Raw genomic sequence first — 27,434 nt, forward strand, 5'->3', positions numbered from 1 at the left:
CAGCAGTTTCTGTGATTCCCAAGTCAATGGATAATGCTTGTAAAATGCCTAGCCCAGTGCCTGACGTATGCAGCAAAAATTAGTGGCATAAAATTTAATTAAATGCTTTGATGTGACCATAGAACCTCCCCTCCATTTCCCCATTTAACCACCACCCACAGTGGTTAGCGTCCCTCAGCCATACTTTTGAGGGCTGCCTATGTAGGCTACCCTCCTGCCAGAACAGGGGCAGGATGTGAGGCCAGAGGAACAAAGGAAACAGCTGAGAACTTCAGTGTCAGGCACTATGGTTTGGTGGCATTCCCGCATCTTGGCCTGAGCAGCCAGGCCCATAGCTGCTGGCTGGCCCGGTAGCCTGCAGTGGCAGCTTCCCAGGGAGATCCAGCACCAGGATGCCCACCATCTTTGTCTTAGAGATGCCTGGGCTCAAGATTTTGTCCCCAGTAACCCTCAGAACGGACTAAGGAATACTTAAGCCAGGAATAAATGGGGCTTGCTCCTCCTCTCCCATTAGGGCTACCTGGAGACAGGTACCTGGAGACAGGGGCAGGTGAGGAAGGAAGTTCATTCAAGCCTAGGAACTGATGCTCTCTGCTTCTAGGAGTATGGCCAGCTGCTCTTCCTTGCAGGGGTTCTGAGGACTTTCTAAATTGTCTTTAAAGAGTGAACAATAATCCTTCTCCCCCCAGCACACACACACTGACTTTTCAGTCCCGGAAGCACTTGGCTTGCATGATTTCATTCAGCTGCTTTTGAGGGCTGCCTGTGTAGGCTTCCCTATGAGCAGACTAGGCTGTCCCCAACTTGTTAGGGCTGTCCCCAACCTCAGCTTAAATTGAGGTTCAGAGAAGGCAAACACCTCACCTAAGGCCCCAAAGTAAAGTTGTGAACACTTCGAGGCTGAAACCAGATCCCACAGTTCTTGGTCTGTGCTCTAATTCACTGGCCAAGGCATGTGATCGAATATTCCCTGTGGTGTGAGGGACTCACATTTACTTAATATTCAATTCAATATTACTGAGTATCTACTAAATGTTAGCAACTTTATTAGGGATAAAATTATAGATTGTATCTTTGTGTGTGTTTGTATATGTGTGTTTTTAACAACTTAACAGAGATAAAACTTATAAGCAAGAAACTGCACGTATTTAATGTACGTAGGGCTTACATCTTTTAAACAAACAACTCTAGTCCCATAAGTATATGAAAAGATATTCAGCCATACTAGGATCCAGGGAAATGAAGATTAGATCATTATGAGACTTCACTTTACACCCACTTGATTGGCAAGAAATTATGGATCCTGATAATACCAAGTGTTGGCAAGGGTGTGGATCAACCAGAGGCTTATAAGCTGCAGGAGGGAATGTCTATGGGAATCTGTGACAATTCAGTATTATCCTGTAAAGTTGATTATTCACTTTCCCTGCACCCCAGTAACTCCACCCATAGGTAATGTATAGTCCCAGGCATGTACACACCAGTACTTACCTTTTAACCACATCAGTGATTAGAATTTTGAAGTATTTCCATGCTATTTGGTAAAGAACTACTCTTCCAGTCAGGCACACCTCTAATCCCAGTGACTCAGAAGGTTGAGGCAGAAGGATCACAAAGTTCAAGGCCAGCTAAGCAAAATAAAAATAAAGGGTCCTGGGGATGCAGCTCGGTGGTAGAGCACTTGTCTAGCATGGTGAGGCCCCGGGTTTGATCCCCACCACCAAAACAAAATAAAAAACTACTACTCCCAACTCTTCCCCCTCCCCTTTGCCGTGTGACCCACTGTGCTCTGCCTGCCTCAACCCCTTTCCCAGGCAACCTCCCCAATTTCCAGCAACTAAAAGGTGAACATCAGGCCTCATAAAATAGCTCCAGGACCAGGTTCCAGCTCCATAGCATTCATCTGACTGCCCAGTGGCCTTTCTTTGCAGTTTGTTGTTGTTCTGTACACTCTGCAGGAACCCTTGCTCACACACACCAAGAGAAACACACAAGGTTATTCATAGCAGCACTATTCTTAATAGAAACAACAACCGTAACAACCACAAAAAACAAACAGCTATGAATAACCAGATGTTGGGGGACTGGAGGTGCCCATTCCAGCTGCTTTCTTGGGTCAGCGCAGACAAGCTCCTCTGAGGTTCAGGATAGATGGAAGAGATGGGGTCCGGGCCCAGGTAGACTGTCATGCTGGAGAACAGGTAGTGGGCATTCTCTCTGGACCAGGGGCTATGGGTCTTATTTACCAGCCCAGGTAACAGCTACTGTTCCTCATTTCATTTTATAGGTTAGGAAATGGAAATGGAGAAGGGACACACACACACAGTCACACATTGTGAATCTGGGCTTGAGTTCATGTCTGTGTGATTCCAAAGCCCAAACGTATCTTCACTATTGTGAGCACATTATCACTATCTGGGACTTCTTGGGATACAGGATTTTGTTTGGCTTGGGATCCCCAGCAGATAGCACAGAGCCCCGCATATAGAAGATGCTCAGTCAACAGAGATCTGACGCCACTGATCAGTCAATCACTCTGTTGCAAATGACCTCAGCCTCTGGACTGGGCTTCACCACCTGCCTGTCTCCCAGTTCCCTGAAGTCCAGATCAGAAGACCACTTCAGCCCTGCCCTTGTTCCCTGACCTCCTGACTTTGAACCTGGACTCAGTAGACATATCTTCTCTGAGACCCCTTCAAATGTTTAAACACAAAAAGGTGATTCCAGTCATTCATTCCTTCAGTCTTTAAATACTGACTGTGCCCCCTTGTTTTCTTGATGGAGAAATTAAAACAGCAAAGACAGAAGAGGTAAACTCAACGAAAAGAGGTAGAGGCAGAGCAAAATCCAGGCTCCCTGTCCTGGCCCAGCCCTCTCATCCTTGTGCAAAGCACTGGGCTGAACCTGGGAGAAACAACAGTGATCAGACATGGTCCCTTCTTTCTGGAGCCTGCTTGACCCCAACCCTGAATCCATATTTCCAAATTCCAGGTACTGAAATGAAGTGTCCCTGCAACCCAGCAAAATAGCCAGTCTAAGTGTGGGCACCAAGCTACCTGGATAGAGTGTTGACATTTGCCTCTTGTATGACCTTTCACCTGAGAAAGAATGTTTTTGCTCTGGGCAGAGAGATATAGCTGTGGGAAATTTGATGTGCTCATTTATTTGTTTGGTTTTCCAAACTGAATCTCTTTAAAAAATAAAAATAAAGAGTATGTTTGCCCAAATAATGACAGACCCATCTGAGGTGTTATTATTATACTTTCCAGAATTAGAAAATCTAACCTATTGCTAGTGGTCTACGTGCCCCCGGCAGCAGAAGGCAAGATAGTTGGGCTCCCAGCCCAGCCCTTTCACTCTGACAGAGTGATGAAGGGACGGTCCTTTCACCTTTCTCACAAGGCTCCTTTTCCTTTCTGATGAAATGAAAACGTTCTTACAATTGTGCAGACAGAACTTTCACATTCGCTATCTCACCTCACACTCAGTCTCTTGTGAGGAGGGCATTTTTACCCTTTTTTTTTGATAGTGCTGGGGATTGAACCCAGGGCCTTGTGCATGCAAGGAAGCACTCTACCAACTGAACTATATCCTCAGCCCCCTTGTTTTCTTGATGGAGAAATTAAAACAGAAAAGACAACGAATAAGATAGTAGAGGCAGAGCAGAATCCAGGCTCCCTGTCCTGGCCCAGCCCTCTCTCATCCTTGCCAGGGTTTCTCATGCTTGAGTAACATACAGATGTCAGAGGAAAATTCTCTGACCCTAAAAATGTATTCAGGGATTTTAAGGGTCTAGGGACCCAAATTTAAAAACCTGCTCAATATAATATGGTACCCCCTTTAATAAGTACAACTTTGTGTATATGTCTGTAAGGTACTAGGGATCAAACCAGGGCCTCAGGCATGTTAGGCAAGTGCTTTAGTACAATCTTTGTTTTCACGGATCAGTTTAAAAAAAAAAACTGCTCAGGCCTGGCATGGTGATGCACACCTGTAATCCCAGCAGCTTGAATCGTCAGTTCAAAGGCAGCCTCAGCAACTTAGGGAGCCCTTAAACAACTTAGCGAGACCTTGTCTCTAAATAAAAATGTAAAAAGAGCTGGGGATGTGGCTTAGTGGTTAAGTGCCCCTGATTTCAATTGCTGGTACAAAAAAAAAAAAAAACCTCCCAAGTCTGATAAATAGCAAAACTCAGTTTATTCAGGGGGCTGCAAGATCATTGATGATCCCTGGGTCATTGTGATCGTTAATACAAACAACAACGTGCATGAAGTCACGTGGCCATCTGCTGTTATAAGGCACGCATCAAATACAATTTTTAATTGTTCTGGATCATCACTGAAGGAATATTAAAAATTCAAGTCTTAAGGAACTTGTGGGAACTTCCCCCTCCCCAGTCCGAGAGTCTCTCTCTTTGCTCTGCACTGCCTGCTAACCCCTCCCCGTTCTAACAGTCCTCGAGTTTCCCTGGTAACCATCTGCTGGTGGAAATGACAATTAAGCTGCTCAGCTGCCTGGTTCACTTAGTTCCCCCACTGTGGCTCTGTGCCAGGGTCAGGAAGGCCTGACTTCACCCACCTACGGCGACAGGCCAAAGGAAAGGGAGCCTCCCAAGGTCAGGGATGAGTCTTGAAATACACAGGACAAAAGCCCAGACCTGGGTGGCCGTCGTGCATCCATCCACCCACCACCCCGACCACTCAACCATCATCCTTCAGACATTCACTCCTGCCTGTCATGTTCTAGTTCCTAAACTCGGGGGAGAAAAGATGGCATGGAAAAAATAAGCAAGCTTTACCATAGTATGCATAACGTGCTACTGTCAATATTTCATATATACATATAAAATCCTGGTAACATTGGGGATGGAGGGTGGGAGGCTGGGAAATTTACTTTTCTCTGTATCCTCTTTGTACCTTTACATTTTTTTTTGCATAATTCATATATATATCACCTACTCCAGAAATATGTTCCCTTTCTTTTTTTTTTTTTATTTTGTTCCCATACTGGGGATTGAACTCAAGGACACCCCATCACTGAGTCACATCCCCAGCCCTATTTTGTATTTTATTTAGAGACAGGGTCTCGCTGAGTTGCTTAGCATCTCGCTTTTGCTGAGTCTGGCTTTGAACTCGTCATCTTCCTGCCTCAGCCTCCAGAGCCACTGGGATTATAGGTATGCGCCACTGTGCCCGGCTCCATTTTAAATAATGTTCCTTGCTCCTGTACAGTACTCTGACCACTTGAGTAGGATGACCCCTGGGGCGGGGGTGTGACTTGGGGTCAGTCAATGACCTACTGACCTATGATTCTATGACCTTTTCCAAGAGACTGCAGACCCCAGAAGCCTCTGTCCTCCCTTTCCTCCTGGCTTGTTCCTGCCCCAACCTGGTGTGTACTGTGCCCAGGATGAACAGCTCAGTCATAGGAATAGCCGCCCACTGCCAATGGCCTCAAGAGGCCTCTTTGTGAGGGCTGTCATGTGGTCACATATGAGTGAAAGTGACTGGGCACGTGTGTCCTTTTCTTTTCCTAAACCAATATTGTCCTTGGAACCACCAGATGCTTTCCCAGGCCGGTGGCCATGGGCAACTGGGCAGCTCTGAGCAGCATGATGTACAGAGGGTGAGGGCACATCCTGGCTTTCATGAGACGTCGGCAATGCTTGTCCACAGAGGTCACTTCCTCTGGAGTCACAGAGCATATGCTCAGGAGGGACTGTGCTGACCCCTCAGGGCCAGACAAGATCAGGACATCACACGCCATGGCTCTCAGGTAATGGCTTCTCCAGAGACTTTTTGTGACCTCAGCTTTGCTAGGGGGCTTCAGTGCTTCCTGTTTCACATTGGCCTCCTCCTTCTATCCTCCTAGCATCCCTGAGAGCTGGTGGCTCTTCTTATCCCTATGTTACAGAAAAGAAGCTGCAGCCCAGAGGCAAAATAATTGACCCCAAGTTCACCCAGCCTGTAAGTCACTTAGCCTGAATCTCACCCAAGAATGCCCAGCATGGGATCCCACACTCTCGTCTGCACCACCTCCTGGGAGGGTGCCAGACTGCAGAGCCCCCTAACACAGCAGAAGACACGGGAGCTGTGCATCAAAACTGCACAGGAGGGGCTGGGGTTGAGGCTCAGCGGCACAGCGCTCACCTGGCACACGCGAGGCACTGGGTTCGATCCTCAGCACCGCATAAAAGTAAAATAAAGATATTGTGGCCACCCACAACTAAAAAAAATATATATTAAAAAAAACTGCACAGGTGAAGGGAAAAGAGGAGACATGGGCTGTCAGAAGACCCCAGCAACAGACCATAATATATTAGAGCTCCTGAAAGTCAGTAAGAAAGACACGGACAACCCATAGAACCCCAGCAGAGGACACAAAAGGCAACTCCTAAAAGGAGAAATCCAAACAGCCAGTCACATCACAAAAACATTTAAACCCACTGAGCAGAGCAATACAAATTCAGAACAAGAATGAGAGACATTTGGCCCATCAGAGTGGCAAGCATTCCGAGGTCTGACAACTGCTGGCAGAAACACCCCTTCCACTGCAGCTGGGCTGTGACAGACCAGCAACACGACGTGCATACATTCAGAGACTCCCCACCAAGCACACGCAAGACTTATACAAGGGCCGGTGAGGTGGTGCACACCTGTAATCCCAGCGGCTCAGGAGGCTGACGCAGGAGGATCTCAGGTTCAAAGCCAACCTCCGCAACTTACTGAGACACTTAGCAACTCAGCGAGACCCTACCTCTAAATAAAATATTAAAAAGGACTGGGGACGTGGCTCAGTGGTTAAGCATCCCTGAGTTCAATCCTAAATACAAAAAAAAAAAAAAAAAATTGGGCTGAGGATGTAGCTTAGTGGTTGAGTGCCCCAAGTTCAATTCCCATACTCATGCATGTTTGGTCATGGCTGTGTGGTTTATTGTAGAAAACTGAAAATCATTCAAATATCCATCCACCCAATGGGTTCATAAGTCATAGTACCTATAATGATGTAGATTGGATGGTGGACATGTAGTGCTAGAGCTCTGTACTTCAACCCAGAGAAACTTCAAGCATAATGTTAATGGGAACATGCAACTTGCAAAAGACTGTACACAATATTATGCCATTTACACAAAGTTTTAAAACCACCAAGCAATACATTCTGTTTTAAGAGTGTGTGCATAGGGAGCATAAATAAAAGATCATGTACAGGAATGTCTGGAGCCAACCCCAGGAAACGGGCTGCTGAGCATCACTGGGCAGGAGGGAAGGAAATTAACTGAGAAGCTCCTATTTATCCGTAATGTCTTATTTCATAGTCTAAGTCACAGGAATATAGAAACTGCCCTTGTACTTGTCATATGTTTGATGTTTTCTAATTTATAATTTGAAAAAGCATGCAAGCACAGTGGTGTATGCTTGTAACCCCAGCTACTCAGGAGGTTGAGGCAGGAGGATCTCAAGTTTGAGGCCAGAAAGTTTGAGACCATGTCTCAAAATAAAAATAAAGAGGGCTGGGGGTGTAGTTCAGAAAAAAAAAAAATCTGGGAGCTGGGCAGCTGCCCTAAGGCCAATTGTCTTCTAGGTCATTGATCACCATTAGAAAGTTTTATCTAGAATTTTCCTCCCAGTCATTGGCCCTAATTTTGTTCTTTAAGGATCCCATGTGAAAGCCTAACCATTGGTGGCATACATCCCAATTGGCTCCTGCCCTCAGCAGGCTGGCAACCGCAGAGAGGAGGCCCATCTCCTGGCCGCCCCCTCCATTGGCACCCCCTGCACCCTTTTCCACCACCATCCTTTACCACCCCTTCTGGCCTCCTCAGCAGATGGCAGCTCATACAGCATGTTCTCTTCCAGAGAAAGTCCTTGACAAGCCCAAAGGAAAAGGAACTCAGAGAAACTCCACCGCATTTGTCAGTGGAACTTCTTTGCTAATAATAATGGACCAGGCTCTGCAAGAGATGCTCTGCACGAAGAACTGAGTTGGGAGTCCGGATGTTAGTCATTGACCTGCTGGGTGACTTGAATAAGTGATGGAACCTCTCTGAGCCTCCACAAGTACACTGAGGGATGTGTGCTGTCGAACAGTGGTTCCAAACCTAGATGCGTCAGAATCCACTGCAAAGCTTTCTAAACCACAGATGCAGGGGCCCCAAGACTGCACTTGCCTAAGGTGGGGTCTTGGAATTTGTATTTCCATGGAACAGTGAGGCACTGTCAAGTTGGGAATCACTAGATGGTCCCTCCATGTTGGGCATTCACATATGCAGGAAAACTCTGTTTACCTCTTTCTCCCCACCCCCAGTTCCTTTCTGCATTTTGGTTAATCATCACCCTGAATTCTTTATGCCAAGCAGGGTGCTGGGTGAGAATGAGGGAGCAGATGAGCTTCCAGAATGCGGCCCCTCTCAGCCTCCCACTCCCTAGTAACTGCAGGGAAGCTGGAGAAGGAGACAGGAAGGGGGAGCCAGCACTCGTAGCCCCCCCCCACAGGCTGTGGTGGGTCTGGGGTGTGTGGAATGCCTTCCCCTCCACCCAAGGATCAGCACCCCAATTCCTGGAGGCAGCTCCTTCTCCCTGCCTCCACCCCTACCAAAGGCAGGCATTCCTGCAAATCACAGCCTTCTAAAACATTAAAGGCAGACCAATGTTTTCTCAACCACCGCCATTCACTGCCGTCTTACCACCAGTACTATTATTTAATTGGTACTTTCTTTTACATTGACTCACTGGTTTTTTTTATTTAAATGCCTATTTAGCCCCATCCTAAGCAATAATATCTGCGAAATAACAGGTTTGATGTGCTAGTTATTTTTTGTCTGATACACATTTATTTTAATACATAATGATTTCCATTTTAAAGTGTCCATCTATTTCTCACAAAGCCACTTCTTGCATCACCAGGTTTTCAGAAAGTACTGAACTAGCCCAATGCTATTTTCACAGAGATGCAGACTGAGACCCAGGGATGGGCAGAACTTGCTTAAGGTCACACCACTGGGGTCGAAGTTGCTATTCCCAAAGGCATCCTCAGTAGAGGGCAGGCCCCAGGTCCCCTGGTGACCTTGACCTTTTGGAAGACCTTCCTTTGGTTGTGCACTGCCCCCTCCTGGCTGGTCATCTGCAACAGCTGTCCTTCTAGAAGGAACAGCCAGAAGGGAGAACCTTGTTGCAGGGCAGAGATGACTCTCCCTTAGGTGGGAAGCTTGGACAGTCAGGGAAAACACCATGGAAGAGGTGGCATTTGCACTTGGCTTTGAAGGTACGTAGGAAACAGTTAAAACTTCAAAGAGGAAAAAGGCAGTCTGTTCAAATGGTGTGAAGAAGTGAGATGTTCCCAGGACAATGCGTTCTCCAGACTTGATTGCTGGTTTGGGTGAGAGGAGATGCACCAAGGATCAGATTGGGATGGGCTTCGAAGGCCTATTATGAAGCTCTGCCTGGAGCCTGTGGTCGGTGGATCATCAGGGGAGGTTTGGCAAACAGGAAGTGATGTGATGCCAAATAGCACAGAGCAGAGGCCCGGCAGGAGAAGAGAAGTCTGCAGCCGAGAGGATAAGGCAGACTCCAGGCAGCAGTGACAAGAGCCTACCTCTGCTTCTAACCCTCTGGGGACATTGCCCAGACACTTACTGTCACTGGGCTGTTTCCTTAACAGTAAGAGGAAAGAGCTGAGCTAGATGCTCTCCCAGGACCCTCCCAGCTCTGAGAGAGAAAACCACAAAACTAAAAAATTATGCTGATGAGACTATGAATTGCTACAGCCCTTTTGGCAGTTAGTCTGTCTTTATCTATTAAAATAAAACACACGCATCCCCTCTGGCCTCCTCTTGATTCCATCCTGCAGAAATTAAAACTCTAGTCTATAAGGATATATTTACTGGGATGTGCTGTTTTAGCCAAAAAACTAAAAGTGAATAACCTGTATCATACTATCTCCCATCCCTGTCTCTCAGTGGTGCCACTCAGGAACTGCTTAAGAGCTCCCTAGGGGCTGGAGATATAGGTCACTCAGTAGAGTCCTTGCCTTGCATGCACAAAGCCTGGGTTCAATCCCCAGCCCCCCCCCAAAAAAAAGGAGCTCCTGGGCAGTTGGAGAGGGTCCAAATCCTGCCATTCAGCATATAGCCCAGGCCTTAACCTCTCTGAGCCTATTTCCTCTTGTATAAACAGGATGGGTCATGCTTCCCAGGGTATGGTGGGGGTTAAACTGGTTAAGCCCCAGTTATGGCCCATTGCATGTACTCTGCAAAATGAGCTGTTACTGTCACTCAAAAGGCTGTGGTGCCAGACACAGTGGAGCATGCCAGTAATCCCATCTACTCAGGAAGCAGAGGCAGGAGGATATCAAGTTTGACCCAACTGGACAATTTAGTGAGACCCTGTCTCAAATTAAAAATGAATAGGCTGGAGATGTAGCTCAAAGGTAGAGCACCCTAGGTTCAACCCCCAGTACTACCAAAAAACAAAAAAAAAAAAAAATGGGGAGGCAAATCAGAATATTTGGAGGAAATAGCTCTGATGTGTTTTTCTTAAATAAAAAAAAAGTTGCAGAGTTTTATGTTAAAAATGATCCCTTTTGTAGGAAAGAAACAAAAGAGTTTGTTTTGGGGCAGAATCCTAGGGATTGAACTCAGGGGCACTCAACCCCTAAGCCACATCCCCAGCCTCATTTTGTATTTTATTTAGAGACAGGGTCTTGTTGAGTTGCTTAGCAACTCACTTTTGCAGAGGCTGGGGATCCTCCTGCCTCAGCTTCCTGAGCCTTTGGGATTACTGGTGTGCGCAACTGCGCCCAGCAAAAAGAAAGAATAGAGAAATGAGAAGGGGCAGGAGAAGCCTGGAGTCCTACTAAAGATGCGCAGGATCTGACGCCAGGCTCTGATTTGCTGGAGGGGCGGGGGCTGGGGGCTGCAGCTGGGGAAGTGGCCTGGGAGAGCCTAAGAAGAGGGCAAAGACAGCCACTGTCTTCATACCACTCCAAATTGTTTAACATGTTACTTCAGTTACAATTTGGAAACCTTTAAAAAAATTTCTGTAGGATCAAAGGAAAGAAAAAAAGAGAGAAATTGTCATCCTACGTGAGGGAAAGAAGCTGTGGGAAATCTACTGGCCAAAGTGACTCGGAGCTGGGAACACTTGCTGTAATAGTGGGTGAAGAGGGCTGTCTTTGAGTCCTGGGGGTGAGGGCAGCCTTCCCAGGGGGGCCCTTCTGTTAAGAATACAGTACTAGAAGGTGTTTGTCTGGTAATTTCATTAAGCAGGTGTGTTAGTGAGCTTTTCATCACCGTGACCAAAATACCCAACAAGAACAACTTAGACGAGGGAAAGTTTCTTTTAGCTCACAGCTCCACGGGTTTAGTCCACCGTGGGCTGACTCCTTGGCTGTGGCCCAGGGGAGGCAGAACATCATGGCAAAAGGGCGTGATGGGAGAGTGCTACTCAGTTCACAGTGGCCAGGAAGCAGAGAGGGAAAGGGGAAGGGCCACAGGGAAGACGAACCCTTCCAAGGCACGCCCCTGCTGCCTTCAGTCACTACTCGGTTCATATAAACTAGGATAGAATGATTAGGTCACAACTCTCACAATCCAATCATTTCACCTCCAAAACTTCCTGCATTCACACAAGAGCCTTGAGGAGATACCTCCTACCCAAATATAACAGAAGGGAATTCTGAGGACCAGAGGAAGCAAGAGACTGGCCCAAGGTCACAGAGCAGAGCCAGACCAAAAAGGTAGTTGACTGTCTCCTTGCCTAGGAGCTTCTCTCCTGTATCATGCCACCTCCCACTCTGTGCTGGAGTCATTCCTGCTGGGGAGGAAGGAGCGCGGTGCCCTACCCATGTAGCTTTCTTCCCTGTTGTTTATCCTTCCTTCCTTCATTTCCTGAGTGCCCTCACTGTGCCCTGCATGGGAATCCAAAGTGACTAAGGCATACTGCTTGCCCCAGAGGCACTCACAGTTGAGTGGTCTGGAAGCTTCTGTCTTCTCCAGATAACAAAGACATCTTTTTTTCTAACTGGTAGAGAAACGCTCTGAGGCGAATGTTTTTTAATGCACTGTTTTGTTTGCTGCTGCCTTAATTGTTGCCATGTTATATTTTATCAGTTTAATGTTTTAATTTTGTGCTTGGGCCCTGAGGCAATTCAGTGAAGGGTATGATTTGGAAAATCAAGGAAATAAAGAAATTGTCCACAGAAGAGGCAGCCTCCCAGGAGCCGAGGACAAAGCGTAAGTGCTGACAATTAATTTTATTAGGCACCAAACAAAAACAAACAACCTGTTGCCAGACAGAAGATATTGGACTGTCCTGGTTTGGTTTGGTTTTTTTGTTTTTTAATTTAATACCAGTTCTCCATTTCTTCCAAGGTCAGTCAAGGACGCACATCCAGTTCCTCCTCCATAGTCTCAAATCCCCTCTGCATTCCTGCCTTCAGACCCATATGGTGAGCACCTACCTGCTGGTCTGCCCTGCTGCCCTCTCTCTAGCAGCCTTCTGTGCACCTCACCTAGGGCCACGTCCTCAAGGAGCTCAACTGATCCTGGAGGGTAAGGGTAGTGAAAGAAATCCCAGATGGGCTGGGTATGGTGGCACCTATCTGAAATTCCAGCAATTTGAGAGGCTAAGGCAGGAAGATTGCAAGTTTGAGACCAGCTCAGGTAACGTAGAGAGACTCTGTCTCAAAATAAAATATGCAAAGGGCTGAGGTGTAACTCAGTGATAGATCACCCCTGGGTTCAATCCCTAGTACATTAAAAAAGAACTCAGCACATCACACATCATGTATGCTGATCATCCACTCGGTTAGCCGGTTAGCAAGCAGAAACCCAGGCTCCTCACTATCACCAGAGAAGAAATATTTACAGAGAAATTCCGAAGAAGGGGGAAACTAGCCTGGGGACAAGTGGACATAAAAGGATTTCAGCATGCGTCAGTGGAGATTTATTTAGGAAAGTAAAGAACGCACAATTCAAGAGAGAGCGCAGGCATCTCTGAGAGTTTAAAGGAAACTTGGGTATGGGAAGATATGTAGGGATGACATCAGTCTGGTTGTTCTTAGGTTCCTGAAGCTAAGGTAGTCTCCATTATCTGATCAACAGACAATGTCAGAAAGTCTCCCGCAGTACAGTTTTTCAAAAATTCATTCCTCTTCATTTGATCTATTTGTTGGTGGGTTAATTAACAGTACACAGGTATTGATCATAAGTGAGTGAATTTATGGTAACTCTAAGATTTATAGATTTCCCCCTAAATTTGGGAGCAATGGGCTTAGGAGAGAAACTGGCTTTGGAGATTGACAGGTGTAGAAAAACTATGTGGAACCTCAAATTAAAGTTGTATATGCTTGTGCCTCCTTTATCTCTCCTATTTTACCTACTTTTTATTTCTTTTATCCATCTCCAATCACCAGCCCTCTCCGAGGCAAGGCTTCTGGCTCCCAATCTCAAGAGAGCCCAGTCCACAAAGTTCCTGTTATCTGCCTGACAACTGGCCCCACCTGCCTTCATTTCCCTTCATTTGCCTAGATTCCAGGACCCAGTTAGGCATATCTTTTGATCCTGTGCCCTTTATTCCCTTCCATCTTGCAAAGTCCTGGACCTGGATAAACTCCAAGTACTTCCCTGCTGCGTGCACCTGGGCAGGTGAGCCCTAATGGTGGAAGCTACTCAGCAAGTTAAGACGGGACACACAGACGGTAATGACCACCAACCCTGGCTGGGTTGTCAGGCTGTCAGGCTTCAGGGGATTCGTGGACAAGTTGCTTCTTGACTCTTGATCATTCTCCTTCCTTCCAGCTCTTCACCACCTCGTTCTCGCTCCCAGCAGACCTTGCCTCCCACTTGGCAGAAAAAATAGAAGCTCAAGATGAAATCTCCCTTAACATCCCACCACAAACCTACATCTACATCTGCACCCATTCTCTCTTTGTTCCCGCTTTTGGGTTCCAGAGAAGTCATCCCTCCTCCTCTCCAAGACCAATCCCTCCACCCACACGCCTGATCCCCTCCCCTCACCCATGCTCCCGAATGAACATCACTCGCTGGTTATCTCCCCTCTTTGCTACAATCTTGATTAACATTTCTCTCTGCTGGATTTACCATCAGTTTTTAAATGAACTTAAGTCTCTTTCATCTTAAAACACGCCTCCCTGCATTACACACATGGATCCTGTCCCATCATCTCTCCCTTCCTGGTCACAAGAAACTTTTCAAAGGACCTGCCTCCTTCATTCCTCCTGCACTCAGACCACGGCCATGAGACCCCCTCCATCGCTCCAGTAAGTAGCACTTCCTAAAGCAGTCCCATGAGCCCCTGGTTCCATCCTCACCTCTGATCTCAAAGAGCATCACCCATCATTGGACTCTTTTCTCTTTCCTCCTTTAGCTTCTCCACATCTCTGCTGCTCCCTCTCTGGCTCCTAGTCTAAATGAGGCCCCACCCTGTGTGTGTGTCTCCAAGCTCCATCCTGGACCACCTTCTCTTCTCACTCCACATCCTCCTGCCTTGCAATGTTTGTCCTCATCCACAGCTCCAGTGATCACCTTTCCATCAACAACTTCCCATCTCCATGTTCAGCCCAGACCTCGATGCTGAACCCAAACCAGATTTCCAGTAGCCACTGGAGATCTGCTCTTGATGTACAAAGGCACTTCAAGTTCAGGATGCCTAAAATAATACCTGCACTGTTCACATCCCCTCCACCACCCCTCCTCCCTCAACGCTCTCTATCAAGGCCTTTTGCTAAAAGCTTGGTCCTTGTCCCTGATGCCAATTCAACAACCAGGACACGGTTTTGAGAAAAAGGTAAGACGGCTTATTGCTTTGCTAGCAAAGGAGAAACACAGGGGAATCCTGCTCCCAAAGGCTGTGATTCTGCCCATCCACAGGAACAGAACTTTTATAGAAGTGATTCAGAGAAAATGAGATTAGGTAGGAGAGATCAGGAAGGAGAAGATCAGGGAAAAGAAGAAGATCAGGGAGGAAAAGTTTAAGGAAAAGAAGATTGGGAAAAAGAAAAAAAGAAATCTAAGTTTCAAAGCCACAAAGGATATAGTCAAAGCATCAAGTGAAGCCCTGATACAGGCCCACTCTGGTTTTCCCATCTCAGAGAAAGGCTCTGTTCACACAGATATCCAAGAGTCTGTCCCAACACTGCCGCTCCTTTACCCTCTTGCTCCAACACGTCTTGATGGCAATTTGCCGTCTCACCAACTCTAGGAAGGCTCCACTGCCCTCCCCTGAATGCCTTAACTGCTCTTCCCATATCTACTCATACACCCCCTGGCACTCCCACTGGGCCTTCACACAGGCCACAGCAAAATCCTTTTTGCATCTTGTCCCTTTTGGGCTTACGCTGTCACTGGCATCCAGTCACTCAGGCTGAAAAGAAGGAGCTCAAATGTGGCTGATCCCTTAATATGGAATCTACCTTCTGCAGACTTCTACATTCCCCAATTCCCGGTTCAGGTTCACCCTCTTGTCCCTGCTAAGCCTTCCCTTGCCTCTTCTTTCAACTGTACCTTTTGTCTCAGTCGCTTTGAATCGGTCCCTCCCTAGGCCCAGGATTCTTGTCCCCCAGCCTTCCTTATACTATAATCCAGGCTTCCTCCCAATCATCACTTCCTCAGAGAACACTTTCCAGTCCTCTAAGAAAAGATAGATGGGGCTGGAGTTGTAGCTCAGCAGTAGAACCCTCGCCTCACATGTGTGAAGCACTGGGTTTGAATCTCAGCACCACATTAAAAATAAGTAAATAAAACAAAGGTCCAGGGGCTGGGGTTGTGGCTCAGTGGTACAGCGCTTGCCTAGCATGCATGAGGCACTGGGTTCGATCCTGGGCACCACATAAAAATAAAATAAAGATATTGTATCCACCTAAAACTAAAAAATAAACATTAAAAAAATAAAAAATAAAAGGTCCATCAACAACTAAAACATTAAATAAATAAATAATAAAAAGAAAAGATAGATCTCTCCTTCCTGATAAAGGCTTCCATAATAATAGTGAACACACATATACACATGCATGTGTGCAGGAGATCTTCTAAGTACTTCTACTTAGAACTCATTTATCCCTCCATGCCAGTATTTCCAGCTACTTTTGAGATTGAGGCAAGTTCAAGCCCAGCTTGGGCAACTTAGTGAGACCTCATCACAAAAGAAAAATTAAAAAGATTAGGAGTGTAACTCAGTAGTAGAACATTTGCCTAGCATGCCCAAGGCCCTGGGTTCAATCCCCAGGACCTCAAGAACAAAATGGTAAAAAAGAAAAAAGAGAAGGAGAAAAGAAAAAAATCTCATTTACCACCCACCCCATAATAACCCTAGGAGATGGAAATTATAATCATCTCCATTTCACAAATAAAGAAAGAGGCACAGAGGGGCTGGGATTGTGGCTCAGCGGTAGAGTGCTCACCTAGCACGTATGAGGCCCTGGGTTTGATCTTCAGAACCACATAAAAATGAAATAAAGATATTGTGTCCAACTACAACTAAAAGATAATAAATATGTTTAAAAAAAAGAGACACCGAGAAGTTATGTAATTTTCCCAAGGTCATTTAGTTAATAAGAGGCAAAGCCAGAATTTGAACCCAGGCTGTGTGACTTCAGTGTAGTTTTCAAACACTGTACTACTTCATAAGAAAATGCCATCCTTTTCCTGTCTGTGTTTAGCAGCTGTTTGTAACAGTGAATTATGTGACTATTTGTTTAGCATGTCTTCTCCATTCAACTGTGAGTTCTGTAGGAGTAGAGACAATTTATCTCCAAAAGTAGGTACTCAGTAGATAGTCAGTCACTCCATGGTGAATGTAGATTAGTCTCCCTCTTCTTGCCCACTACCTCTAATCAGGCACCTGGTCCTGTCTGTTTCTTCCTTCCCCTAGGCAGTGGTCCCTAATCCTTGGAAGTCTGGATGTCTGCTCATCTGGTTCCTGAACTTGGGTGGAAAGTGTTATATGTTGTATATATCCAACATTTCTAGAGCAAAGGCTGGGTAATTCAAGCTGTCATCAGATTCTCAAGGGGTCCATAAAGTTTAGAACCATTGTCTTAAGTATTCCCTAGCCCAGCTTACCCTCTTCTTGCCAACTCTCCTCAACAACTGCAACAGCCTGACATCTAGTTTTGCTCTCCAAAAATCCACCCTCCATGCATTGGTCATGGTGAGGGGGTGTTGTAAGTCTGTCTACTTCTGCATCCTTAGATGTCCTAACTGGGATTCCTCTCCTCCTTACTGTACAGCCTAGCAGCACAAGATTGTTTGGGATTCTGAGACTATTCCCAGGCTGTTTCTCATGTCCTGATTCAAGCTGTGTCCCCTGCCTGGTGTGTCAGTCTCTCCTCAGCACCTAAAAATTCCTGTCAGCAAGGTGCATGCCTGTAATCCCAGCGACTCCCAGGGAGAGGAGTTCCAGGCGAGCCTCAGCAATTAAACGAGGCCCTAAGCAATTTAGTGAGACCATGTATCAAAATAAAAAAATAAAGAAGGCTGGGGATGTAGCCCAGTGGTAAAGTGTCTCTGGCTTCATCCTCAGTACCAAAAAAATTAAAATAAAAAAGTAAACTCCTACTGTCTTTGAGCCTTAGTTTAGATGTTTCTGTGGGATTAAGTGCCCCTCCTTCGTCCTCCCCTGGGGTGCGCCTGTCCCGACTGCACACACCAGGCATTGAACTGTATAGTTGCTTGGTAACTGTCTTTAGCCCCGCAAGCTGTGCGGGCAATCACCACATCTAACTCCTCCTTTTATGCCCCCACCTAGCCAGATGCTAGCCTAAAGTATGGGGCTCAGCAAGGATTTGTTCAATCCGTGAATGATTGAATGAATAAACCAATGACAACTCATGCCAGGTTCATGGGTCCTAAAAAAAAAAATGTGTGAAGTGAATGAGTAGATAACTGGAAGTTCGGGTGCAGCCAGAGATGTAGATTAGGGAATTCAGAGAGGAGTCAACCCTGTCGCAGGCTCTAAGAGAATTACCATGGAGGGCAAATCTCTTCAAGAAGCCGCCTAAAGGATTAAGAGGGTCACTCCTACAATGGCCGGCCCTGGGGGTACGTCCATGACCTGACACGCCCCCTCACCAATGGGAGGGCTTGTTGCCCAGGAAGTCTCCGCCCCCTCGCCTGCCTGAGCGGGACCCGTCACTGCAGGGAGTGAGACTACACTTCCCGGCGCGCCGCGCGGTGGGGACGAACGAGGAGCCGGAAGTGGGACGCGCGAGGTCTAAGGGCAAGAGGGAAGTGGCGGGCGGGGATCGTGGGGGCGGGGCGTGCAGGTGAGCCGGCTGGCCCGGGTCGCGGGCATGGCTGAAGCCAGGAAGCGGCAGGAGCTGCTTCCCCTGATCTACCAGCATCTGGTGCAGGCCGGATACGTGCGCGCGGCGCGGGCAGTGAAGGAGCAGAGCAGCCAGGTGAGCTTTCGAGGCCGCGTGCAAGATCTAGAGCAGCAGTCCGCGCCTCCTCCCCGGGAGACCTGGTGGACGGCGGGTCCCTGCAGGGCTCGGGGTCGAGGGCCAGGGGTGGGAGAGAGGTAGCCTCTGTCTCCCCTCTGCGACTTCCAACCCACTCGGGCCTCAGTTTCCCCATCTGAGCAGTGGGCGGGCCAGGACGTGTGATCCCACGCTCAGGACTTTGTAATTCCCGCGCCCTTTCCCTCCACCCCCTTTCTGGTAGCGGCGGTTTTAAGTTTCCCGAGTCTTTGGCCACGTGGCTCAGCGCGGCCCCCCCTAGGGCGCGGTGGTTGGTGCTGGTCTCGGAAAGGATTGCGATCAGCCCCGTGTTAAGCACCAAGAGGAGGGAGTCCTTACCTCTTGTTCTAGAACTCAGACCCTTGGCCATCCTGGGTACTGATCACTGACGGACAACTTTGGATCACCAACTCCTAGTGCAGTCATTTCTCACTTCATTCATTGGGCAATTTAATCTTGTGCTCAGAAGATAGAGTGGTGAACACGTTTCCCCGACCTCCTGGAGCTTGCAGTCTGGCACAGGAGACCAATCAAATAATCACAAAAGTAACTGCACTTAACACTAGGTAGTAAGAATGAGAGATACTGTGCTAAAACCGGGGTTGCAGAGTGCCTTGTTAGAAATATCCAGGACTGCTTCCCTGAGGAAGTGGCAGTTAACTTGAGAGCTGAAGGAAGAGAGATGGGTATTCCAGGCAGAGGAGCAAATACCCTGGAGTATGTGTGTGTGGCAGGGAGGGTAGGAATTTGCAGATGCCTTGGCCTCTGGAAAATCAGCTGTGGCCTATGTATGAAATCCTGTCGCAGGGGATGGAGGCATAGATTGGCTGGAGCTGTTCATAGACCTGAAGAGTAAATTGTTGGAGAGTTTTAAACTGATGAGAGGGATATTGACCTGATGGGTCAACATCACTTTGGTTACAGTAAAATCTTTGGTCCTAATGCTTGCTTGCTGGACCTCCTGGAGGGACCAAAGGGTGATGGGCCTAAGACATTATTTGTGATTTTCCCAACCCTCCTTGGACCTCATTTGCCCTTCTTACTCTGGTTATATTACTTACCAGATAAGAGAAGCAAGATACAGTACCATTTTCATTGGAGTGTGTGCCTAAGTAAAAGTATCCAGCCCTTATGAAACATATGTTCTAGCAGGAACAGATAGTGACAAAGACAAAACAGATGCTTATGATGTAGGGTATCCAGCTGATGGTAGGTGCTGGCTATCACAATGAGGCAGCCAAGGGGCATAAGAAATGTCAGGGTTCCACTATAAGTAGCACAATCAGGAAAACCTCATTGAGAAGGTAGCATTTGGGGCAGACAACTAAAGAAAAGGAAGGAGTGAACAATGTAGTTAGCAGGGGAAAGAGAGCACTCTTCCAGAAGGCAAAGCTCTACTGGGGGCTGTTCACCTGACACTTGAGGGCAGTGAGGAAGCTGCTATGCTTAGAGCTAGGAGGCAGGGGGAGCAGAGTGAGGCTGATCCTTGAATATCAGGGTTACCAGCTCATTGTGCTGTGCCAGCACCTGTTGTCCCCTTCATACCTGATGCCTTCCTAGATGGTGAGTTTTATTATCCCCATGTTAAAGAAGGATTCTGAAGTTTGAAGAAATAGTGTATCCAGCTAACTGAAGAGTTCTGCCCGACTCAAGTGTGCCTCTTGGCCACTCTGTTCAGATTGCCGATACTCTGTGTCCTTGTCTCATTGCTCGTTCACCCTCCTTAGAACACATGACAGTTTGGGTTCTTGACATTCACAGAGAAAGCAGACCCTCTGGCCTTTGTTCCAAGGGTTTAGATTCTACCTGCTTCCCTCTTCTTCTTCCAGAACCCAATACCACATGGGCTCAGTCTCTTCCCAGCAGACCAGTGGGCTACACTCATGCCCTGTGGATGCCTGAGTTTCTGGGCTGTGGTTTGTGCTTTGGGAATTGACTGGCTAGGCCTTTGAAGGCCTTCTAAAAGGTCAGGGGCAGGAAAAACCCTGTCTTGTGGCATCTAAAAATGGCTAGTACCAGGGAGGCTGAATAAATGCTAGCTTGGAATAGTTTAGCTTTAGCCTCACAAAGGTGCCTCTTACCATCACATTGTATCAAAAAGGTTTCCCACTGGAATTACTTGCACTTCTCATCTCTGGAAGATTGGCAAGGCCAAGCAGACATTTGTCCTAGGGCAAAGGACAAATGTCTGAATCACCTGTCTATGTAAGCCCTAAGGTTAAGGAGAGGATATTTCAGCCTAAGGAGAATTCTTACTGTGTCAGGGGATAATTGTGGGTCTCTTTTTTCTTCTCTGTAGAAAAAATTCCCGGTTCAGCCTTTCACACTTCTGGACATCTATACACACTGGCAACTGTAAGTTTTGTGGAGCTAAAGGTTTAAATAGGGATACCTCCAAGCTATCATTTTGGAATAAACAAGGTTATTAATCTTGTCTAAGACAGCTCACTGTGGACACTGTTAATTGCTCCCAGGAAACCAGATCATATCACATGTGTGGGTATCTGGCCACTAGTGGGGTGGGCATTAGGTAAGAGCTTTAATCTGTTAAGACAAAATGTCTCACAAGTTTGTTATCCACTTGATCAACAAATTTTGTTTGTTTGTTTGTTGTTGTTGTTGTTTTTTGGTTTTTTTTTTGGTACTGGGGATTGAATCCATTGACACTTAACCACTGAGCCACATCCCCAGCCTTTATTTTTATTTGTTTGTTTATTTATTTATTTAGAGTCAGTGTCTCTCTAAATTGCTGAGGCTGGCCTGGAATTTACGATCCTTCTGCCTCAGCCTCCTAAGCTGCTGGGATTACAGGCATGCACCACTGTGTACAGGTCAACAGACATCTATTGCGCCAGGCACAATGGCTTATACCTGTAAGTTCAACAACAGGAGTCTGAGGCCAGAGGATCGTAAGTTAGAGGCCAGCCTCAGCAACTTAGCAAGACCATGTCTCAAAATGAAATAAAAGAGGCTGGGGATGTAGCTCAGTGGTAGAGCACCCCTGGCTTTAATCTCCAGTACTCAGCAGCTCAGGAGACTGAGGTAAGAGGATCATGAATTCAAAGCCAGCCTCAGCAACTTTGAGAGGACTTAAGAAACTCAGCAAGACCCTATCTCAGAACAAAATATGAAAAAGGGCTAGGGAAGAGGCCAGTGGTTAAGCACCCCTGGATTCAATCGCTGGTACCAAAAAAAAAAAAAAAATTGGGTGGAGGAGGGGATGGTTGTGTTCTGTCCCTGCACTGGCCTGACCATGGCTGACTGGGGAGAGGGGTGCTATGACAGTCCCATGAGGAATGATAGGAGTATTAGGAGAGAACTGAGGAACCATTGTCTGCACATCTTTGAGGACAAAGGGAGTGGGTGTAGTGGTCCCACATGCATACCTGTGCAGGAAGAAGATAGGTTTCATTTCTGAAGACAAACACTTGAATATCCGGGAAGTCCAAAAATTAACTAAGTGATAGAGTAGTGAGCTTCCTATCCTCAGAGGTGTGTGAGCAAAGGCAGGAACGGTCTGGGAGAAATCACAGCCTCCCAGGAAGAGCTAAGGTCATTGAAAACCCTGCCTGCCCTCAGGTCTTGGTTCCCCTCTGCTGCTAAATTGAGCTCAGAGCTCAGATCACACCCCATACTTCCTCACCCTGTTTGTCTGAGCCAGGTGTGTGGGTGTTGCTGATAGGACTTCCTTCCCTAGAACACCACATCAGTGAGCAGCTGTAAGCCCTTCCCTGCCTTGGGCCCCTCTGTGGGTGAGGAGTACTACTAAGACTCCTGTCCTTTAGGCAAACTAGCCCAATAATTCCCTGCAAATTTCAAACCCAGCCACCAGCCATTTGGCCTTGAGTAAGTTTCTGCCCTCCCTGAGTCTGTCTTCATGTGTAAAATGAAAACATAATTATCTCATTGCAGTTTGAGGATTAAATCCAATAGTCCTTAGTAAAGTGCTAAAGCTGACAATTGGAGGGGTCCCCGCCTACCTTGGTGCTTATTGGACACCCACTATAAGTCAGGCACTATTGATATAATAGGGAACAAACCAGAGAGACTCCTTAGTGTTTCAGAACTCACATTCTGTTGGGGGGAGAGAGGCAGAACAAGTGGATAAATGTAGTCAGTGAAGCCTCTTAGCAGGAGATTCCTGAAAAGTGCTCCCCCTGGGAAACAAGGGACCTGTGCCACACATCTCGAACTGGCAGAGCAGTGTCCACCCCAGCTGGAAGACATGGGGCATAGGTAGACTCCCTGGAGGTGGGAAGGTGGGTCAAAAGAGGTGATAACAAAGTTCAGGAGACTCAGGCATCTGGGTGCTTCTTCTATCAGTGCCCCAAACTTACTCCTCGACCTGGACAAGTTACTTAGTGTGCAAGGCACTGAGGGGACTATAGTGAGCTGCCAGTCTTCCCACACCCCCAGCCCTTTCTGTGTAGTTGGGGGGTCAGGCCAGAAGCAAGTAAAATCATAGAGAAAGGTGCTCAGAAGGAAAGGAAATAGGATGACAGGGCAGAGAATGCCTCAGGGGAGGGGACATCAGTGCAGGCTGCTCTGAGGAGGCTGGATTAGAGCTCAGGTAGAAGGGACAAGGACCCTGGTTCAAGAAGAGGTAACAGCTCGTGCATTAAGGGCTTGCAGTGGAGGAGCGCTGTTAGTTCTGCAAAGTGCCTACATGGGACAGCACCTGTCACTGACAGTTAGCTGCTCCTGTTCTGAAACATTACCGATCATTCATGGTTATTTTCAAGACTGACTGAGAACTGGAAAGGCACTTTACAAAAGGAGTGAAAAGGCAGAATACAAATTGTATCTACGCTGTGTTCTCATCGCTGTTTAAACCTGGTACACATTTCCTTTGAGGGCTAGGAGGATGTGGTAAGGACTCTCTTCCCAAATCTTATGGAGGTGTGCTGTCATCATGTTGGTATAGCCAATCATCCTTGTCCTGCAGGACTTCAGAGCTTGGCCGGAAGCAGAAGGCAGAGAAAGATGCAGCCCTGCAAGCCAAGAAGACCCGAGTGTCAGACCCTGTCAGTAGTTCAGAGAGCTCAGAAGAGGAAGAAGATGAGGCAGAAGCTGAAACTGTCAAAGCCAGTAAGAGCCCTGCATGTGGGGTGCTGCTAGGGGACTTGGGCCTCCCAGTCGAGTCCCCATCCCTGGTGCCGGTGAGGGTCCAGCTGGGGGCCTGTACCATAGGGAAGGGCCAGTGGGATAGCAGATTGCTCCAGGGTGGAGCCTTCCTCCAGTTTCTCCCCTAGTGTGAGCCCTGGGAAGACAGAACCTTTTAGTGGGGAGATTGGAAAGCCATCACAGATCTGTTTGAGCCTTTTAGCTGTGCCAAATGTTGTGTCCCCAATCTTGGGGATCCAAGGGTAAACCCCAAAACCCAAGTGGGTCCGTGCAGCACATAGTCCTTCAGAGGGACCCAAGAAGCTGCATTTTTACAAGCTCCGAAGTGATTCTGATGGGGTGGAAAGAAGACCACATTTTCAGAAGCGCTGCTGGAAATGCTTTAGAAGGCTGCTAACAGACCCCTCTACTCTGTGTGTCCCTGGGCGCTGCTTCAGGAGTGCTTGTCCCCCACTCATTTTGGCAGTGTGCACATTGGTGCTAAGGGCTGTGCCAGGCACTGGTTTCCGAGCATTAGCAGAGTGATCTGTGCAGGTTGCTGTTGCCCCTTCTCACTTCAAGCCTCCCTGTACTTTCTCAGCAGCAGCCATAACCCTCCGCTGTGTCTCCTAGGCATTGTGTTACTTTTTTTTTTTTGCTTACATAAAAGACAGTTTCTTAAATTTTTTTTCAGTTTCTTGACTTTTTAAATATAATTTTTGATTGTAAAAGAAATGCAAGATTTATTATAAAGTATTCATTATACTCTTCAGGAGGCTGAGGTAGGAGGATCACAAGTTCAAGGCTAGCCTGGGTAAGACCCTGTCTCAGAATTTACAAAAAAAAAAAAATGGACTGGGGATATATAGCTCAATAGTAGAGCACTTGCCTGGCAACCCTCAGTACAGAGGAGGAGGGGTATAATATTGAGAAGGTTCTTTGAAAAAGAAAAGGAAAAAAAAACACTCATTCTTGCTACCTATAATTCAGCAAATTATTCTTTCATTTATTTTTCCTGAGCCTACTTTGAGAGATGTTTGAGATCACACTGGATATATATTTTATGTCTTGCTTAATCTTCTTAAATTATAAATGCAAAACAAATTCACTTTGAACTAGACAAACTATATAGAAGAAAACTGGAAGGTTTCCTGTTCTCCTCCCCTGCTTCCTTTCATTCCTTGCATGTGTCTATTGGTGGGTGGCCTGTAAAACTTCCTGCCTTGCATGCAAGGTCAAACAAATATCCACCCTTACATGCATATGTGCACACCTATACACCAAACAGAAATGGTCAAATTTCAAAGTGACTGGTTATGCAACTTTTTTGTGTGTGTTGGGGATTGAACCCTGGGGCGCTTAACCACTAAGCCACATCCCTAGCCCTTTTTTATATATTTTATTTAGAGACAAGAGTCTCTCTAAGTTGCTGAAGCTGACTTTGAACTTGCAACCTTCCTGCTTCAGCCTCCGGAGCTGCTGGGATTACAGGCATGTGCCACAGTGCCTGGCTTGGCTGTGCAATTTTTAAAGCTGTGATAATGGAATTGTAATTATACTTTTTAAAAGAGTCCTCATTGAGGAAAACAAGTTGAAGTATTTGTGGGCAACATGACAGAATGTCTGGCATTTTCTTCAAAACAAGGCATGATGGGGAAGAGTGGATGAGACAAAAGATGAAATAAGATTGGCTACAAGCTGATAATGGTTGGAGCTGGGTGGTTCAGTATCCTTCCCCTGTACTTATGAATATGTTTAAAATGTTCCATCATTACAGAAAGGAGAGAGATGGAACTAAGTGCCAGAAAAAGAATTAGATCATGCATTCATCTCAGTAACATTCTTTTTAATAACTTAGAAATCTTTTCCTGTCTGAGATCTGAGGAGGCTATACCTTTGTTCAAAGCACTAAGAATCTATAAATCTCAACATCTGACTGGGCCTATGTCTCATGGTTCAGCCACTTCTCCATTAAAAAGACATTTGAATTCCAAGTAGCTTTCCCTGTGGACCCAGGGCTGACCTTCTGTCTATTGTGCCTTTTTTCTTTTCCTGGATGTGTGGTGGGGGGCTGTAGGGAAGCTGAGGTGGAACCCCAGGGCCTCAAGAATGCTAGGTAAGTGCCCCCTGACAAAAACTGCATTCCCAGCCCCCACTGCTGCTTCAGAGGCGACTTTCAGGCCTGTAGTATGGTGGCCTGTGTGAATGGTACCCACCAGAGTTGTGCAGTGCTTGTGGTAGTGGGTGGCAGGGACATGAGCCAGTCCTTTCCTTCTGGGGCCTTGCTGTTTTGTGCCACACAGGAGCTGGGAGAGCCTCAGGATGTGGATACAGAGCTTCCATGTTCCTTGATAGACATGGCTAATGGATCGTAGCTCTTTCCCACTTTTGAAGTCAGTGTCAGCTTCTCGCAGCAGCCCCAGGCAGTCAGTACCAACTGAGTTGTTAGTTGAGATGAAACCCGCCTCCCATTCTTCTAGGGGAGGCCCATCTGGTTCATCCAGCAGTGTGGTGTTTGTGTCTTGCAGCACCTAGACTTGCATCTACCAATGTCTCTGCTGTGGGAGCGCATTTGCCATCAAGCATGAAAGAGAAGGCCAAGGTGAGTGGACCGCTTTCCACACTGTGCCTGTGGGAGTTGAAGTGTCCTGTAGGGAACAGTCCCCTATGTCTAAAAGTTGGGGTTGAAATAGCCCAACCTGGATTCAAATTTTAACTTGTGTTAGTGGCTGTATGATCTTGGTGAGTCCCTTCACCTCTCTGGGCCTGTTTTCCTTTCCTGTAATTGGGAGTGATGCCTACTACAGAGAGGCATCACAGAGCTCCCCATGTACCTGCAATGGCCTTCATTCCTGTACTCACCTATTCACTGAGGAGCTCTTTGCCAACACCTGGTGTGTCCCAAGTACTGTGCTGGGCAGGGGAGACGCCATAGTGAGCAAGATTCCAATGCTTCTGAAACTAATGGCATTTTTAAAATCAGAAACTGCTTAGAAAGTCGGATATCATTTTCTGATAACCCATAAAATGCGGTTATAGACCTATAAAGGGTTATGTTCCTGAAACTGGAACAGTAGCAACAATATGTAAAAGTAATTGTGAAATAAGCAGCAGTTTGGTACAAACGTTTGGTACACTTGACAAGGAACCCTTTTGGCCCCAGGATTGTACTGTAATTCTTTCAATGCCCCGGGGAAGGCAATTTCAGCCCCACTGTAGGAAAGAAGAAGTAAAGGTCATGGATAGGGGACAGTTTGCTTAAACTTGCGCACTTCAGAAGTGGCAGTGGTAGGTTCAGTAGTAGGCGGGCTATGCTCCTCACACATCCTGCCTCCCATACCAGGTGTTCCTGACCTTCTTGTTCTCTGTAGGCAAAGACCAAGAAAGCAGGCAAGACTGTGAACTCTGTGCCACATCCTCCCTCAGCAAAGGCAGTGGTCCATCTCCTCTCTGGAAAGTCACCCAAGAAGTCAACAGAGCCCTCAGCAAATGCCACTTTGGTCTCAGAAACAGAGGAGGAGAGCAGTGTCCCTGGCCACAGAGCCACTGCCAAGCCTGGTGAGAATCCCCACCTCTAGTAGCCCAGCACCAGGTTTGGGCTGGGGAGACCAGCCTGGGCACTGCTTTGTTAAAGCTCTGGGACATTTGGAATTCAAAGGTTTGTCTCCATGATAGCAAGCGTAGATTAGCTGGGGGATGTCACTGTCGCTTTCTGTAAACACCCAAACAACCTGGGTGGTGGTCGGAGCATTTTTTTGTTTTATCACTCTGGTGGATTGGAGACTCAATAGAAAGGCCTGGGTTTGACTGTTTCTTAAGTAAAGTGGGTATTTGCCCTTCCTGCCTCCGAGGGCATCGTG

General features: G+C 47.0%; 1 protein-coding gene across 3 annotated transcripts in view; it reads left to right on the forward strand.

The window, feature by feature from the left end:
* The first annotated feature begins 18,246 nt into the window (after window positions 1–18,246).
* Window positions 18,247–27,434, forward strand: part of Tcof1 (treacle ribosome biogenesis factor 1) — a 35,988-nt gene continuing 26,800 nt past the window's right edge. For all 3 annotated transcript variants that reach the window (XM_021725675.3, XM_005324160.5, XM_021725676.3), the window contains exons 1-5: window positions 18,247–18,414; window positions 20,771–20,826; window positions 23,417–23,559; window positions 26,103–26,176; window positions 26,946–27,132. In XM_021725675.3, coding sequence (XP_021581350.2) covers window positions 18,307–18,414; window positions 20,771–20,826; window positions 23,417–23,559; window positions 26,103–26,176; window positions 26,946–27,132 — 568 coding nt within the window. In that variant the 5' untranslated portion in view covers window positions 18,247–18,306. The remainder of the gene's footprint in view (window positions 18,415–20,770; window positions 20,827–23,416; window positions 23,560–26,102; window positions 26,177–26,945; window positions 27,133–27,434) is intronic.

This window comes from Ictidomys tridecemlineatus, chromosome 1, assembly GCF_052094955.1.
Source record: "Ictidomys tridecemlineatus isolate mIctTri1 chromosome 1, mIctTri1.hap1, whole genome shotgun sequence".
NCBI lineage: Eukaryota > Metazoa > Chordata > Mammalia > Rodentia > Sciuridae > Ictidomys > Ictidomys tridecemlineatus.